The sequence below is a fragment of the Balaenoptera borealis genome (assembly GCF_965194805.1).
Source record: "Balaenoptera borealis genome assembly, chromosome: 5".
NCBI lineage: Eukaryota > Metazoa > Chordata > Mammalia > Artiodactyla > Balaenopteridae > Balaenoptera > Balaenoptera borealis.
This window is the reverse complement of record NC_138862.1, coordinates 27,962,934-27,978,176: the sequence shown is the minus strand read 5'-3', so window position 1 is coordinate 27,978,176 and position 15,243 is coordinate 27,962,934. Positions and strand designations below refer to the sequence as shown.

At 33.0% G+C, this 15,243-nt stretch overlaps 1 protein-coding gene across 11 annotated transcripts in view; it reads left to right on the top strand.

Moving 5' to 3' along the window:
- LOC309628712 (uncharacterized protein) overlaps positions 1–15,243 on the top strand; it is a 454,132-nt gene that overhangs the window by 43,898 nt on the left and 394,991 nt on the right. For 6 of the 11 annotated variants that reach the window (XR_014244646.1, XR_014244647.1, XR_014244648.1 and 3 more), the window contains exon 2: positions 12,118–12,177. Coding sequence is in view for 4 of the 11 variants with exons in the window: in XM_082392007.1 (XP_082248133.1) it covers positions 9,909–9,943; positions 12,118–12,177 (95 nt within the window). In the remaining 7 variants the exon portion in view is untranslated. Of the gene's footprint in view, positions 1–9,908; positions 12,178–15,243 lie in introns of all 11 variants that reach the window. The other 5 variants (XM_082392007.1, XM_082392010.1, XM_082392009.1 and 2 more) reach the window with 2 other exon arrangements.

The window sequence follows — 15,243 nt, the reverse complement described above, 5'->3', positions numbered from 1 at the left end:
CCTGCTAGCAACAATTTACCAGATGTAAAACATCAGAAAGTGTTAATGGAGAATATTTGAAGCCTGGTCTCCAGGTGCTCTGCCCTAAGAATGTTTTTCCATTAGCTACTGAAAATCTTAACACCTCCAAGAAGACAGTCTAACCCGTGTTAAAGTCAAAACAGAAGATCCTCATCAGTTCCTGCAGAGAAGAGGTAACAAAGTTTAGGTGACAACCATGGTGTTAAAATTAATATGTAGGGACTTCCCTGGTGGTGCAGTGGTTGAGAATCCGCCTGCCAATGCAGGGGACACGGGTTCGAGCCCTGGTTCAGGAAGATTCCACATGCCGCGGAGCAACTAAGCCCGTGCACCACAACTACTGAGACTGCGCTCTAGAGCCCGCAGGCAACAACTACTGTGCCCGCGCGCCACAACTACTGAACCTGCGTACCTAGAGCCTGTGCTCCGCAACAAGAGAAGCCACTGCAATGAGAAGCCCGCGCACCACAAGGAAGAGTAGCCCCCACTAACCACAATTAGAGAAAGCCCCTGCACAGCAATGAAGACCCAATGCAGCCAAAAATTAAAAAAAAAAAAAAAAAAACCTGTACTTAAAAAAAAAAAAAAATTAATATGTAACTTTTAGATCGAAGATTTACTTTATTCCAACTTTCAGAGAAATAATCTTACTTCCATTAAGCAAATTATATGCTATGTTGAAAATAAGTTGAGACTGCCAATTGGAAATACAATAGACTAGCAGAATTCAAATGAAAATGTATTATAAAAAATTTCATCTCATAATATAGTTTTCAAATGGGTTTAGTTACAGTAATAGATAGCATTTATGTGTTCTTAAAATGCTTTGATCTAATGTGTAGCTTTCCTTTTAATAATGGATAAATTTTCAAAATATTGAAGAGAGAGGGACAGGACATCCTAAAAGTGACTGAGATAACATTTGTTCATTCCTGTTCATTGACGGTATCCTTTTGATAAAGTGAGTGGAAAAGGACTGATTAGTTATCAGAAAATATGGGTTTAGCTTAGGTTACTCTCTTGTTGACCACAAAACTTGTCTGAGTTCTTAGTTTTTATCCATGATAACCACTCTATCCACTGCATAGAGTTATTCTGAGGACCAAATTATAATATTTCAGCATACATAGAGAAGTATGAAATACTCTTGAGGTCTCTCCAGTATTTTTATACTATGACCTAGCTCTACTGACTTAATCCCCATGTCCTATGTTGTGTCTTTTTGATCACTCAAAAGCTCTGTAAAGGAGTCTTGGTACCCAGGCTACCAGTCTCAATTTTCACCACCTGGGGGAATGATACAGTTTTTGCATTTTAGTAAAGTAAAATACTGGGACAGTGATAAGGGTAAAGAAAGAAAAAAATTGTATTCTATAATTGGTTGCTTTTTTCCCACATTGCAATTCTTATTATATCATACCAGTCTACTTAAAACCATCCATTAATATTTTATAAATCTCTTGGCATTTATTTTGGTATTTCTTCAAAGTTATCTTATGAATCTGTGATTTGAGGATTAGGCTGAAAATGTGTAATGATTAGGTACTCTTCTTAAAGTTTGCTTGCTGAATTCAAATAAAACCACAATTCTGTTTTGTTTGTTTGTTTTCTGATAAAATTTAAAGGCTAACTCCCACCAACTTTTAAATAATATGCAATTGAAGGAAAAAATTGTTTTGTTTGTTGATTTTTTTGGGGGGAAGGTATTCCTCAAAACCATTTCTCCTACCTTGTAGGATCGTACTACAAAAGGACTAACTGTTTAGGACACATAACTTATTATTTAAACAAAGCAACAAAAATTTTAAAAAAAGGAAAGTTAGGAGTGAAAACAACTCTGGGGCTAAGTTTGTGTACATAATAACTGGGTAAATCCTTTGGAGAAGTACATTGGGTAGTTACAGGGATTTGATATGTAAAATAGAGTGAATTTCATATAGACATGATTTGAACAGCCAAAATATTTATGATTAAATAAAACATTTCCCAATTAGGGGTTATGGGCATACGTTAAAGTAAGAATAAACTTTGTCAAGTGTCTCGAAAGTCCTAAACGATTTGGTGGATAATCAGTCAAAATATTAGGATGAATGAGTATGTGTGAGAGTGTGTTTGGTTTGTTTGGTTTGTTTTCCTATCCTTTTATAACTCCTTTAAAAGGTAAGATGTATCTTCTGGTTCTTTTACAAGGGTAGGATTTTCATTCACCTCTACATTTTTTTTTCCAAAGAGAGAAACCTTAAGTTTCCAGATGTGTACAGAAAAGATTAAACATTTTAGCTACTATTTTATAATTTTTCCCTTGCTTGTCAAAAGCAATAATATTACCATCATTCAATGTGTATGATAATGTTGACAATTCAAAAGCTTTTGAGAACAAGCTTATTATTCATGGGAAATTTACAAATGACTGTTGATTCCCCTAGATTTCTAAAACAAAGCAAAATTAATTTTAGGTCCTACAGATCTAAGGTAACTGTCTGCAGCTTAATAAGCATCAGGAAGAAGATGAACTGAAAGGCAGGAAATACAACCTAGCAGTGAAATTTGTTCAGTTATGGAGGAAAGTTCCAACGGAAATGGTGGAAGTACCGGCTTACCAGCACTTTGGATAAGTGAAATCCAGCTGGACAAAGGGCTAAATTACATTCAGTAAGAATTTAATATTGCTCTAAAAATGAATGCCTCCCATATCGCTTATATTTACTTAATGAGTAGATTTCTGAGCTGAAACTTTGACATTTTACTGTCAGTTTTAAGTAAGTTGGGCAAATCAAGGTATGGAAATTGGACATATACAGTAAATGAAATTATTTTCTCCCTGGTAGGATTTGGTTGCTTATGAATATATAGCAGGTTCTGTAATACCCAGAGGTCCTTAGTTCCAGTAACAGTGAGGATGTAGTAGATGTTTAGCAAACACATGTAATTAGTTAAATTGAATTGTAAATATGTATATAGTGCAGTCTTAAATTATGTTAGGAGAAGAACATGTTTGGTTTAGTGAAACAGATTTAGTCACAGTACAAAGCCTTAGACCTGACGACTTAAAATGTATCTTTAAATTGGTAGAAATGCAGAAGAACATGGCAGGTTAGAAATGATGGGATGATAACTTAGATTTGATTATAGCAAGATTGAGCTAAGCAGCTGTTGAGACTGGATAATGATATGTGAGTTTCTCATCAGGCCTGTAACATGTTTCCACTAATACAGATTAAGAATGTCTGGATGAACTAAAATCATCCCTGTGGCTTTTGCATAACATAATTAAGCCTTGCTAATGCAAGGTACTTTTATTAAGTGAAAAATGATGTTTATAAAGCTATGGAAATGACTACAAGATCAATTGAACTAAGGACAAACGTTGGCACTCATAACAGTAATGCAAAAAAAAAAATTATCTATTTTTGTTATATAGAGTTTTCAGAACACAGAGTCTTGTTTATGTGACAGGCACATGAAGGATGGTTTCAATTATGCTGACCCTCTTGCTGGAGCTTGTGCACCAGGTGTCCAGACCACAAAGTGGAAAATGCAATCTTTGTCTGCTTTACTTAAATACAGTACTGAGATCAGCCTGTCTTTTAAGTGCCTGATTGCTATTTAATTACAGAGAATTTCTCTTTAAACAGAACAACCCAACAACAACAAAAAGACAATACAGCACTCATTTCAGAGTCTCCTGCCCCTTCCTATCACATGGGAAGAATGTGATATATCTAATAACCTTATACTGCTGGGTTTATTAAGTGGTAGTCATTATCTGTTTTATAAAAGCTATCTTTAAAATATCTAATGGGAATATTTCTGTTGACTAATAAAAGCCAACTAAAACTATGAATGCAAAGTAATCATGTTCATTCTTACAGCGTTTTTATGTAAGGATTTTAAAGTAACCGTGATGCGGTAAAAAAAAACTGTTAATCTAGAGTGAAAATATGGGAATTCAAATTCCAGCTCTGAAGATGTGGCATGATATCTCTAAGCAAGTTTGTTAACTTCTCTGAGCCTAGATTGATCATAAGTAAAATGAGGCTAATAATTCCTACCCTGGTGGGCTGTTGAGAGAATTAAATGAGGTGATTTATATGAACCACCATCTTAAGAATATATTAATTGAATCTGATTTTGAGAAATGATTCACAAAAAATCTCTCAAAGGAGGGAATATGAAATAGATTAAATGATATTTTTGAGAAAATACTACATTTGAAACTATCTTTTATTTATAAGATTGTTAATTTATCTTTAATTACAGAATAATTGTTTCCTCTTCTTTTTATCTCCTTTAAGTAAATTATTTAGCTATCTCTTCTCTAATATTTTGAGAGAAGGTGAATATTTTTTAATATTTATATCATACTTCTGAAAGTACTTCTTATTTTTTTCTTAAGTCCTTTTTTGAAGATTTAGAAAAGCTTTTTTTTATCTTTCATTATCATATTTCACATCTAGTATTTCTGCCTTTATTAATTGTTTTTGAATAACCTGGCTCATGGGCCCATTTCCTTGCCCTTAATTTTGGTAAATAAGGACTGGCTTAGATATGTAGGTGATTAACAGGGCCCAGATATTTATACTACTAGGTGTATTATTTAAGAGAAGGCAGAAATATGAAGCTGCCAATTAGCAAACCATCAGGACCCTTTTATCTCTTCTTCACCATCTAGCCCTTCTAGCACCTCCATGGAAAATAGATGCTTAAGATGTGGCTGAAAACAGGTGTGAGAACTGAATGGTAGCATAAATTTGGTCAGTGAAACTTTCTTAACCATTATAACTTTTACCATTTTATTTCCTGTCAGAGGTTACAGTAATGTAGATATAACACCAATATTTGTTTTCCACCATTCCACATTTATTTAGCACATTCTATGAGCAGGATAAGTAGGATAAGTTAGGTAAAGTGATAAAAAGGAAAGGAAGACCCATATCTTACAAGTATTTTATTTTATAGTATGACAATAAATATAAAAATAGAAAGCAAGATATGAACAGATGGCAAACATATTGCAAACTATTATCAGAAAAGAACTATTATTCTTTTCAGTAAGTTTTGTACTTAACCAATTAAGATTAAACATTCATTTTGAAGTAAATTGTTTTACCTTTTAAAAATACATTAGTGCTGAATAGTGAATTAAGATGAACTCAATGTCACTAAAAAAGAGACTGTTTTTTTGCAAGTGCTGTACTTAAAGTGCAGTTTTATTTAATAAATTATCATCCTTAATGAAAGACCTATTGTTCTATTAACCAATTGTCCTTACTTATTGTCTAAATTCAGTTGGTAGGTATTAAAGAACTGAAATAATCAAAATGTAGTTGAGTTCATCAAAGAATTATTGGAGGAGGAATTTTCATTATAGTTTTTAAACACATTTTATGAGTAGCTCTTTACACTGGGTGCTTTCATACTTAATTATCATTGTTATTATTCCAATTTGGAGATTGGGAAACTGAGGCTGAGAAAGATCAAGTCAGTTTTCTCAAAGTTAGTTTTCCAAGCCTAATGATCTTTGTAACTACACCCCAGTGGGTGAGGGTTCTAAGAAAAACTAAATCCTATCCTTTTTCAATCTGAAATCTACCAGAAATTTTTGTTATCTTAAGAGTTTTTCTCTGACACTGAAGAACTTATAATTACTGATATTCTTTCACTAGACTTATTCTTGAGGAATATTGCTTAGAAATAAAGCTAAATTAATATTTCCAGAAGAATAAATAAATAACTTATAAGTACATAAGTTCACTACATTTATATAGTATGGATATATCATAATATATTAAAACATTCCCATATTATTAGATGTTTATATTGTTTCCATTACTTCATTATTTCTAACAACCCTGCAAGAAATACCACTGTTTTTGCCTTGTTTTGCAAAAGTGGAATTGCTAGTTAAAAGCTGAATTTTAAAATCACCCTTCAACAATTTTCTTGACAGTTTATACTTCTACCAACAATATCTTTAAGTCTCACTATTAAGAGAAAATGCAAGACATAGATCAATACATAGAATTAATCACATGTATGTTAAAAACCACATATGTAATTTTGTAACATAATAACTTGAATGATGTACACTAAACTCTTACCTCTAGAGAAAGGAATAAAATTGAAGAACAGGAGGAAGGGAAACTTTCTTATTTCAAATATGTGTGTATTGTTTGACTCTTTTGCAATTAACATAAGTGTATACACTGTATGTATTTTAAAAATTAAAATAGAGACTCAAATGTAATTAATGTAGAGGTACAAAGTAAACTTCAGAGTTGTAATATGATGGCATTCAGATTCAAATATGTCTGGGTGTATTTTACGGTCGGAGACTCATATGTACTAGCATGTGAACTTATTTCTGTAGGTAAAAATGGTAAAATAATAAAACTATCTCACTTTCCAGAACAAATCATTTCCATCTGTACCACTGGATAAGTGTACTTCTGACTCAACCACATGAATAACATTACATATGTTTTGAAAAAACATTATGTGCTGAAGACCTGAAGCAATTCACATGCTTTGCCTATGGTTAGCTTTGGCAATAAGAAACAAGACAGCTAACAGAATTTTAAGCCATATCTAGAAATAGTGCCAATTGGATTTAAGCTGAACATGCAGTTTATTTCAGTTGCTTTCCTTCTCCTTAAACTCTGAAGTTCAAAGTTTAACTTGGAGTTGTTTTCTCAAGTTTAGCTGTAGCCAAAGTCCATGAAATGGCTTATGTCTGTCAATAGTTGACCTAATAGATTTGTCCTGTGTTGACATTTTGTTCTTTTCATGCTAGACAGTTTATATAATATAGGTGTATTATTTTCAGTGAGCTCTACCTTAAAATGAGATTAGAAAGTAAATCATGGAGAGTTTTAACAATTATTTGGAATATTAGGGGTTTTTGTAGGGTTTTGGGAGAAATCATTTGCACAGTAATTAATTCATTATTCTTCTTTATTCATTCCTGAATAAATCATTTATAAATGATTTATTTATAAATCATTTATAAATGATGAATAAAATAAAATGATGAATAAATTGATGAATAAATCATCAATCATTTATTGAACACCAACCATGTCAGTAGGGTTATCAAGACAAGACCAGTAGAGTGAGGTTAGAGGCATGAAATTAATGAATTCCATAAAATATTAGAGTTGCTATATGAGAACTTAGTACAAACAGGAGTAAAATAACCAAGAAGAATCCCTTCTACCAGGATGATCAAGGGATATTCATTTAAGTGGGGAAGGTCCAGCAGAATCTGGATGGATAGAGAGATTATTCATGGGTAGAGATGGGGCCATATTTCTGACATAATGCACTTTGAGAAGAGGAAAAAGAAAAAAACATCAAACAACAGGTCTGATATATGCTACTGCTAGAGCATGTAGATAGGGTTTGGTGAGAGATAAGAATGAAGATAAGGAGATAAAGGAGGGGTCAGATCTTGGAAATAATCAGAAGCCGCACTAAATTCCATGGACTTTTTCCTTTGGGTAATGAAGGCCTTTTAAAGGGTGGTAAGCAGGAGAGCAACTGGGCTGTACAGTTTTGAAAGAGACCTTTGGAGGCAGTGCAGTGGAGGAATAGGGGAAGCACAATAAGATGAATGATTCATTCAGGTAATACTGAGACATAACATAAAGCCAGAGCACATTGGGGGTGGAGAAGGGTTGATGCAGGATTTGTTAAGGAAGTGGTATTGACAGGAGTGGGTCAGTGATAACATCTGGAAGATGTGGAAAATGCAGTAGCAAGTGTTGATTCTCAGGCGAGTTATGAGTCAATGAGTGGATGGTGATGTTACCCACCACAGGAATAGAAGGGGAGGTTTGGGAGTGAAGGTAAGGAGCTCAGTGTTTAGCCATGCTTTGTTTGAAGTGTATACGGGACAGCCAAGTGGAGATGCCAAGTAACCAGTTGAATATGTGGGTCTACAGGTCAGAATACAGAAGTGGATTAAAGATACAGATTTGTTGGTCATCAGCAGTTAATAAATGGAGTGTTAATATTACTCATGGTGTTGAGAGGATAAAGAATAAAATTAGCAATAGTGATGTGAAGAAACATCACATTTAAGTGGAGGAGCCAGAAAAAACTTTTGCCGAAATAATCCATAAAATATCACAATTAAGAGTTTCTTAGGGACCTTTGTGTGGTCAGCTTCAGTAATGTAGTGGAAGTGGAAACACCCACTCAGTAGCACAGTAGAATTAAAAATAAATGGAAAAGTTCAAATGAACAAGTTCATATTCTTTTTTAAGAAGCTGAGCTGTGAAAGGGAGGGGAGGACATTAACTAGAGGGGCTCACAGGATAGAGAGATGTATTAACTTGCCAAAATAAGAGATATATGAGCATTATTAACGATTTGTGGGAAAGGAGCTGGTAGAGCCAGAGGTTGAGAATATAGATATGGAATTACTCAAGAAGCACCTCAACACGATGCAGCAGAAATGGGAAGCTGGCTATTGTCCTTCCTATCAAGGAAACAGTGATTGATAAGGAAGAAATTATAGTATTTGACAGAACATCTTGTTTACCATGACTTCTATAACAAGTATTTTTAAACCTACATAGTCAAATGGCCAAAACAGTAGTCTTTCCTCCCATTCTCCTTCTGCTCTGCCACGCACAAGTATGTCTGTCTCTCCCTAGACCTGTTTTTAAAAAAAGCACTACAGTCTACCTCGTTACTCAAGCCAAAAACCTGAGACATCCTCTATTCTCTAAACAGTTCGTTCTCCAGACATCTCCACTGCATCTGCTTCTGTCATTTCCACTACTGCATTCTAGTTGAAAGCATCTATATGTTATGCTTGCACTGTAGATAGTCTTCTAACTTTCTCCCTGCTTCTCTAGAGCCATCCCACCCCAACTCCTGCATCTGTTCTCCACTTAGCAGCCAGAATAATGCCATTGAAAGGTTAATCAAGTCATGTTATTCTCTGGCTTAAACTCTCTATAACTCATAGTGGGCATGGGTACATGATGACTACTATCATCATATTAGGATTTTCCTTCCCCTTTCTCTTTTAGTGGCCCCTTTTCTTTCCTTTAACTATCTAGCAAAGACATTATTAAAAGAAATTGGTCATCTTATTTCAAACATATAGTAACTGATAAACTTGTGGCAAATAGAGTTAGCATCAATGTGGCTTGTTTCTGTCATAAGCACTTGGCCCCTAGTTAATGCCTTGTTTGAATGAATGGGAGTGAAACATTGTTTCTATCACGTGCTTTATTGGACTCTCCAATTCCCAGTCATAAGTAAGATAATACTTATAAGAGATAATCTTTGACACTTTTTTCTAATCAGACGACAGATAATATCAATGCATGCACCATTTGTTTCAAGGATATAAATAAGAATTAAGTTTTTAAGTAAAGAAAGAAATAGAACAAAAGAAGGACACTCTGATATTTGATATTTTGAAAAATTCAAGCCTTACAACCAAAATTTATATAATGGTAGTTATTAGGAATAAGAGCATAACATAGGACAATAAGCTGTGAGGTTTTTCTTAGGAATGCACTAAATTTAATTCCAAAAGTGGAAGGCACTTCAGAAAAACCTGTAGAGATCTCATCTACTGGAAAAAGTTTACTCCAGGGAAGGTAGAAGGAAGTTGGCCAAAGATAATGGTTACAAACCTTGGTGGTGCAATTGATTATGTTTCCTAAATGTCATAATTCTGGAAAGATAGTATCTTTATTTTTAAAATTTTTATTATTATTTGTTATTATTAGTATTTAACATTTTAAAATTTTATATTGGAGTATAGTTGATTTACGACGTTGTGTTAGTTTCAGATGAATCACAGCAAAGTGATTCAGTTATACATATATATAATCTATTCTTTTTCATATTCTTTTCCCATATAGGTTATTACAGAATATTGAGTTCCCTGAGCTATACAGTAGGTACTTGTTGGTTATCTATTTTATATGCAGTAGTATATATATATATTAATCCCAAATTAGGAGTTTGAAATTAAGATAGTATCTTTAAATGTTGGATGGAGTTGGTCACTAGAAGCAGAAGACACAGATTTCAAGTTCAGACAATTCTGTGAATATATATATATATTACATATGTATTCAATAATAATATATATTATTATAGTATTTTATATATTAGCATTTTATTTTTGTGATATCTGCCATAAAACGCCCCTTAGATGCTAAGTTAATGAGAATAAAAGAAACTCTTCTTAGCTTAGCTGTGAAGTTGTGGAAGACCTGGAGCTAGTAATTAAGGGGTATTAACCAGCTTGGGTTCTATCAGTAATCAAGTATGTGACCATGGGCCATGCTCTTGTCACCTCTTCTTTAAAATGAAGGGAACAGTTCTCCTCAGGCTTCCTCTGATGTGTCTATTCTACAATTTGATTTTTTTTTTTTTTTTTTGGTGAAGTGATTCACTAATTCAGTATATTGAATATCATATTAAGGGAGTCTATGGGGAATCTGAAAGTTAACTGCTAAAACAGAAGCATTCTTAAGGGACCTGAGACAGTAGCCACATTCACAGACTGGGCTGTCTATCTCAAGGGAACCTAACCAATAATCATTTTATATTTAGTAAACATTTTGTATATATCTGTGTTAATTGTGTTAATTTTAGGCAGAACTGTAATTTTAGGCAGAACTTTGGCTCATGTTTAGTACGTTATTTTGGGCTCTTTGTTTATATTTCCAAAGTCGTCAAGATAATGCAACTAAACAGGAAAGTAATTATATCTTATTGGTAGGAGGCATAAAAATGGAGCAAGAAAGGTGCTTTAGTAGTCTAGAAATTCAATCTTTTATGCTTAAACTATGTCATCCTATTTTGCAAATGCCTACTATAAGCAGAACACTGAACTCATTACTAAATATGAAACAGTAGTTAAATTATTTGCAGAACGGATCTCAAGGTCTTTATTTTGTTCTTCCATGTGGAATCTATTTACTCATTTGCACATGTGGAACTTTTAACTCTACAGCATGCTTTTAAGCTTCATACTGAGTCTGAAAGTTGAGACAGATTCAGATCAGTAAGCAAATAAAAGATTCCCTTTAAAATAGTCAATGGAAAAAATGTATTCTTTTCAATTTTTGAAGGATCTGTCTTTGCACAAAATATCTATCTACATGTCAAAGATATTCAGATGTTTAGCTATGTATTTTGTGGGACAAATGTATTTCAAGGGTTAAAAAAGAATATTCGTTGGAAAGCAAGCTTGCCTCACAATAGAACTGCATTCTAAAATCTTGGTATCCTGGTTATATTTGCATTCTGTATCATTTATATGGATGGAAATGTATATTCAATACTTTAATGAGTAAATATAAGTAGAATTAAGTTTCATGAAGGCAGGTCCTTTATCTATCTTGTTCATTATACAGTGCCCAATTCAGTGCCTGGTATATATCAGACCCTTAATAAATGTTTTAAAATAATACCATGGAAAAATATAACTAAAGCCTTGAGATTTAACATCTGGTCATTAGTACTGCCTCTAAGCTAAGATCTTAGCCAAGCCATTTCTCCTTCACTGGGTCTCATTTTCCTAATCTTTTAAAAATAAAGATTTTTTTTTTTTGATTGATGAGTGGTCTCCTGGTTTTATGAAAGTACTTAGCAATTATAGTATATATCTGAATACCTTGTAATCCCTACCTTAAATATTTTTCCGCAGGTGATATAATTGCCAAACTTATCACTTAGCTCATGGATGTAAAAATTTCATGATATAGATTTTGTCCTATCACACTAAAACACCACAATGCAATTTTACCCCACAGAAAGTTTGCATTGAAAAATAAGAACAGAGTGGTGCAGTCTCTTGACTTTAAGCGAAGTATAAACTCAGAGTCAGAATGAATTATTTCTCATGCACTAAGGTGCATGAAAGGTGGTGTGTGAATAAATAAAAGGGCATGATACTTCCTGAGTTTAGACAATATTCATATTAAATGAAAATCCCAAGTCTGGCTGTATCCTTGTGGAAATTTGGAACTGGTATACTCAAATATGTGGAATTAATATATTATAAAATGATGTATAGAGTGTGTGTTACTGATCCTCCTCAATTGCTCTCATTTTCAGATCTTTAGGAATTTTACTGGGATAATTGTCCAAATGAAATTCGAAGCATCTATCCAAATGGTAAGTAGAACTATTTATTATATCACCATATTTTTTCATCTGTAATTAATATAATTTTCTGAGTATTGAAATGAGAAATATGAATTACTATTCTTCACTCATATTTTAAGTCTTTTTTTTTTAAAGGAGAATTGTGAAAGAACTTGCTTTTCTTTTTAAATTATCATACTGGAATGCAAATATATGGCATGTAAACTTGGGGACTATTGATAACTCTCTTCTAAAATCTGGAATAAAGTAGTGTCTGGAAATTAATAGATCTGCTACAAGCAAATATAGATAGGTAGGATTGTATATAGAAATATACATATGAAGTTCTTTTTCCAGATAATTATGTTTATGTTCTTATATTAAAATTATAAAATATAATGTATGGGCTTAAATAGATGCATAAATTCTGTACCTCATACATTTTGACATCTGAGTAAACTGGTCTAAACTTACTCTGGAATCATCTTCATTAAGAGTTTATTTCCTCAAGTTTTGAGATGGGAGAAATGAAGTCATTATTCTTCTTGTTTATAAGCACTTGGCAGGAACTAAGGACTGTCATCCTTGAAACTTGCTTCTAAAGTTTGTGGTCATCATGGTGTTAGCCAGATGGGCTCTTAGTCCTTTCACACTATTGAATATAAGGGAGATGTCCAAAATACAGATAATTTTACCTCTGACCTCATGACACAAGGAAAGTGCTTTAAAATTGCATTTATTATATTTTCTCATTACACATATTATATTTACAATGGACAGATGTTAAATGAAGATAAATTTAAATAAGAACAAAACAACCATATTCGTACCACCTAAGTATAACCAGTTAACCCTTCGTATAAACCGTGAATGTTTTCAGTATGTGAACACACATCTTTTTGCAGGAATTTGAAAAGTGAGAGGGATAACAATGTAAAATTTAGGTTAACCCCATTTGCCCCCAAATGACTCTGTAACCTGGGTTTGAATCACTTGCGCTCTCTCTGCATGACTTTGGGCAAATTCTTACTCTCTCTGGGCCTTCCTTTCCTTATAGGAAAAATGGAGCTAATAATCCATACCTAGTTCATAAGTTTGTCTTGAGGATTAAATAAGTTAATACAGATAAAGTGCCTAGAACAGTGCCCAGATGTTGCAAAATTATCCATAATATTTTAATTTTTTTTTCTGCAAAGTCAGGTAGATAATATAAATTTGTACATTTTTTTTCTGTATCCTGATACTTCATTTAGCTCTTTATTAGTTGTGATTATTTTTCAGTTGGTTCTTTGTGGTTTCAGGCTGAAAATCATATTATCTGAAAATAGAAATGATTTAGTTTATCTTTTCCTTTTTAATGTCCCACACACTTTAAAATTTCAAGTTCACCACTTATTGTCTTGACTACAGCTTTTAGTTCAACGTTAAATAACGGTGAATAACTTCTTCCTAGTTTTATTGGGAATGACTCTCATGATGGTATTAAAGTATGATGTTGACCAAGTTTTATTCCTTTTCATGTTAAGAAGTTATCTTATTCTTAATGAACTAAATTAGATCAGAAATTTCTGTTGATGCTCTATAAATCTTGAGATATACAAATATTTTTTGAATCTGTTGAGAAGATGATTTGGTTTTCCTTTTCTTCAGCAGGTGACTTGCTAATTTTATGTTATCCTTGAATAGCTGGAAGCTTATTCTTTTCTTACATACTTTAGTTCAATATTTTTTTAATTTAAGAGGGAATTTGAAAGAATGCTCAAAAGTGAGGATGGTCTATAGTATTTTTTTATTGCTTTCCTTCTTTTTGGTACTGTTAAGGAAGTTACATTTACATTAGAATCTTTACAATATTCTCTGTGGATATATTTTCTCTTTTCTAATTTGTTAGTTCTGCTGAATACCTAATCTATTTCTTATTCCATTTTTTAAATTCTGAGATTTATTTCTATCAAAATTTTTCTAAGTGTATCCTGGATTGTTTATAATAAGGTTTTAATATAATCATCTTTTTTAAATGTTTGGAGAATGTTTTAAAACAATATGTAATCCATGTCATATACTAAGTCAAATAGAGTTCTGTCAATTTAACACAAGTAATCCTATTGCTCAAATTTCAATATTCGGGACAGAGATGGGGCTAGTTTGTGCAAATTCTACTGGACAGAGATGGGGCTAGTTTGTGCAAATTCTTAGAAAGCCCAAGTGATTCATTGGATTTACACTCTAGGCACAAAGCTGCCAAACATAAGCTGGTGAATTATATGAGTCACACTTATTTAGGAAGGTGAGTCTTTCGGGAATGGGAAAGATTAACTACAATGGGGGTAACACTAGGGCCAGAGATAAGAATTAAAGATCTATTTAGATCCAGCGTTAGGATCTTTTAGGAATCTGACTTTTAGGAATACTCTCTTGTCGAAAAAGGAAATGTTTAATATCCTTGTTCTTTCCCAAGGCTATTCCTTCTATATTCCACTTTTCCTTCATCCAGAAAATTTACTCTATCAGATTTTCTTCTCAGTACTTTTTGACCCTCTATGACAATAACCTGTTAAATGTCTAGTATAATAGCTTTGTCTGGTGAGTTCTCTTATTGCCCTTCCCTTTTCTTTTTAACATTTTTACTGTAGCTTGTAAAAGCCAAGATAAATTTCTGCCAGAATTTGATATTCAGTGTTTATCCAGCCATCCATCAAACATTTAGTGAAAATCAGCTATGCACTAGGAACTATGCTAAGAAGTAGAAAATGCTGTCTTCCAGAACAGCTAGAATGTTTAACCCCTATACTCAAGAGATCTTAATCTTCTGCTTGAACTCGCCAAGGTTCAGTATCTCCAGTTGGCATAGTATATTTTTAATTTGATAACACAAAGATACCTAAAACTTTAATAAGCTCTTTCTCTCTAAACTGCACCTCCTACCATTCGTGTCCTTGTTGATTTCAACTTACTAGGCTCTTAATATATAATCTATATTGAATTATTATTTTATGCTAAAGTCTTTGTCCTACCCCTAACTGACTTTCATCAAAATCCTATTGATCACATCTTTACATTTGTCCCAAACTTCTCTTTATCTTTGTATCTATTACC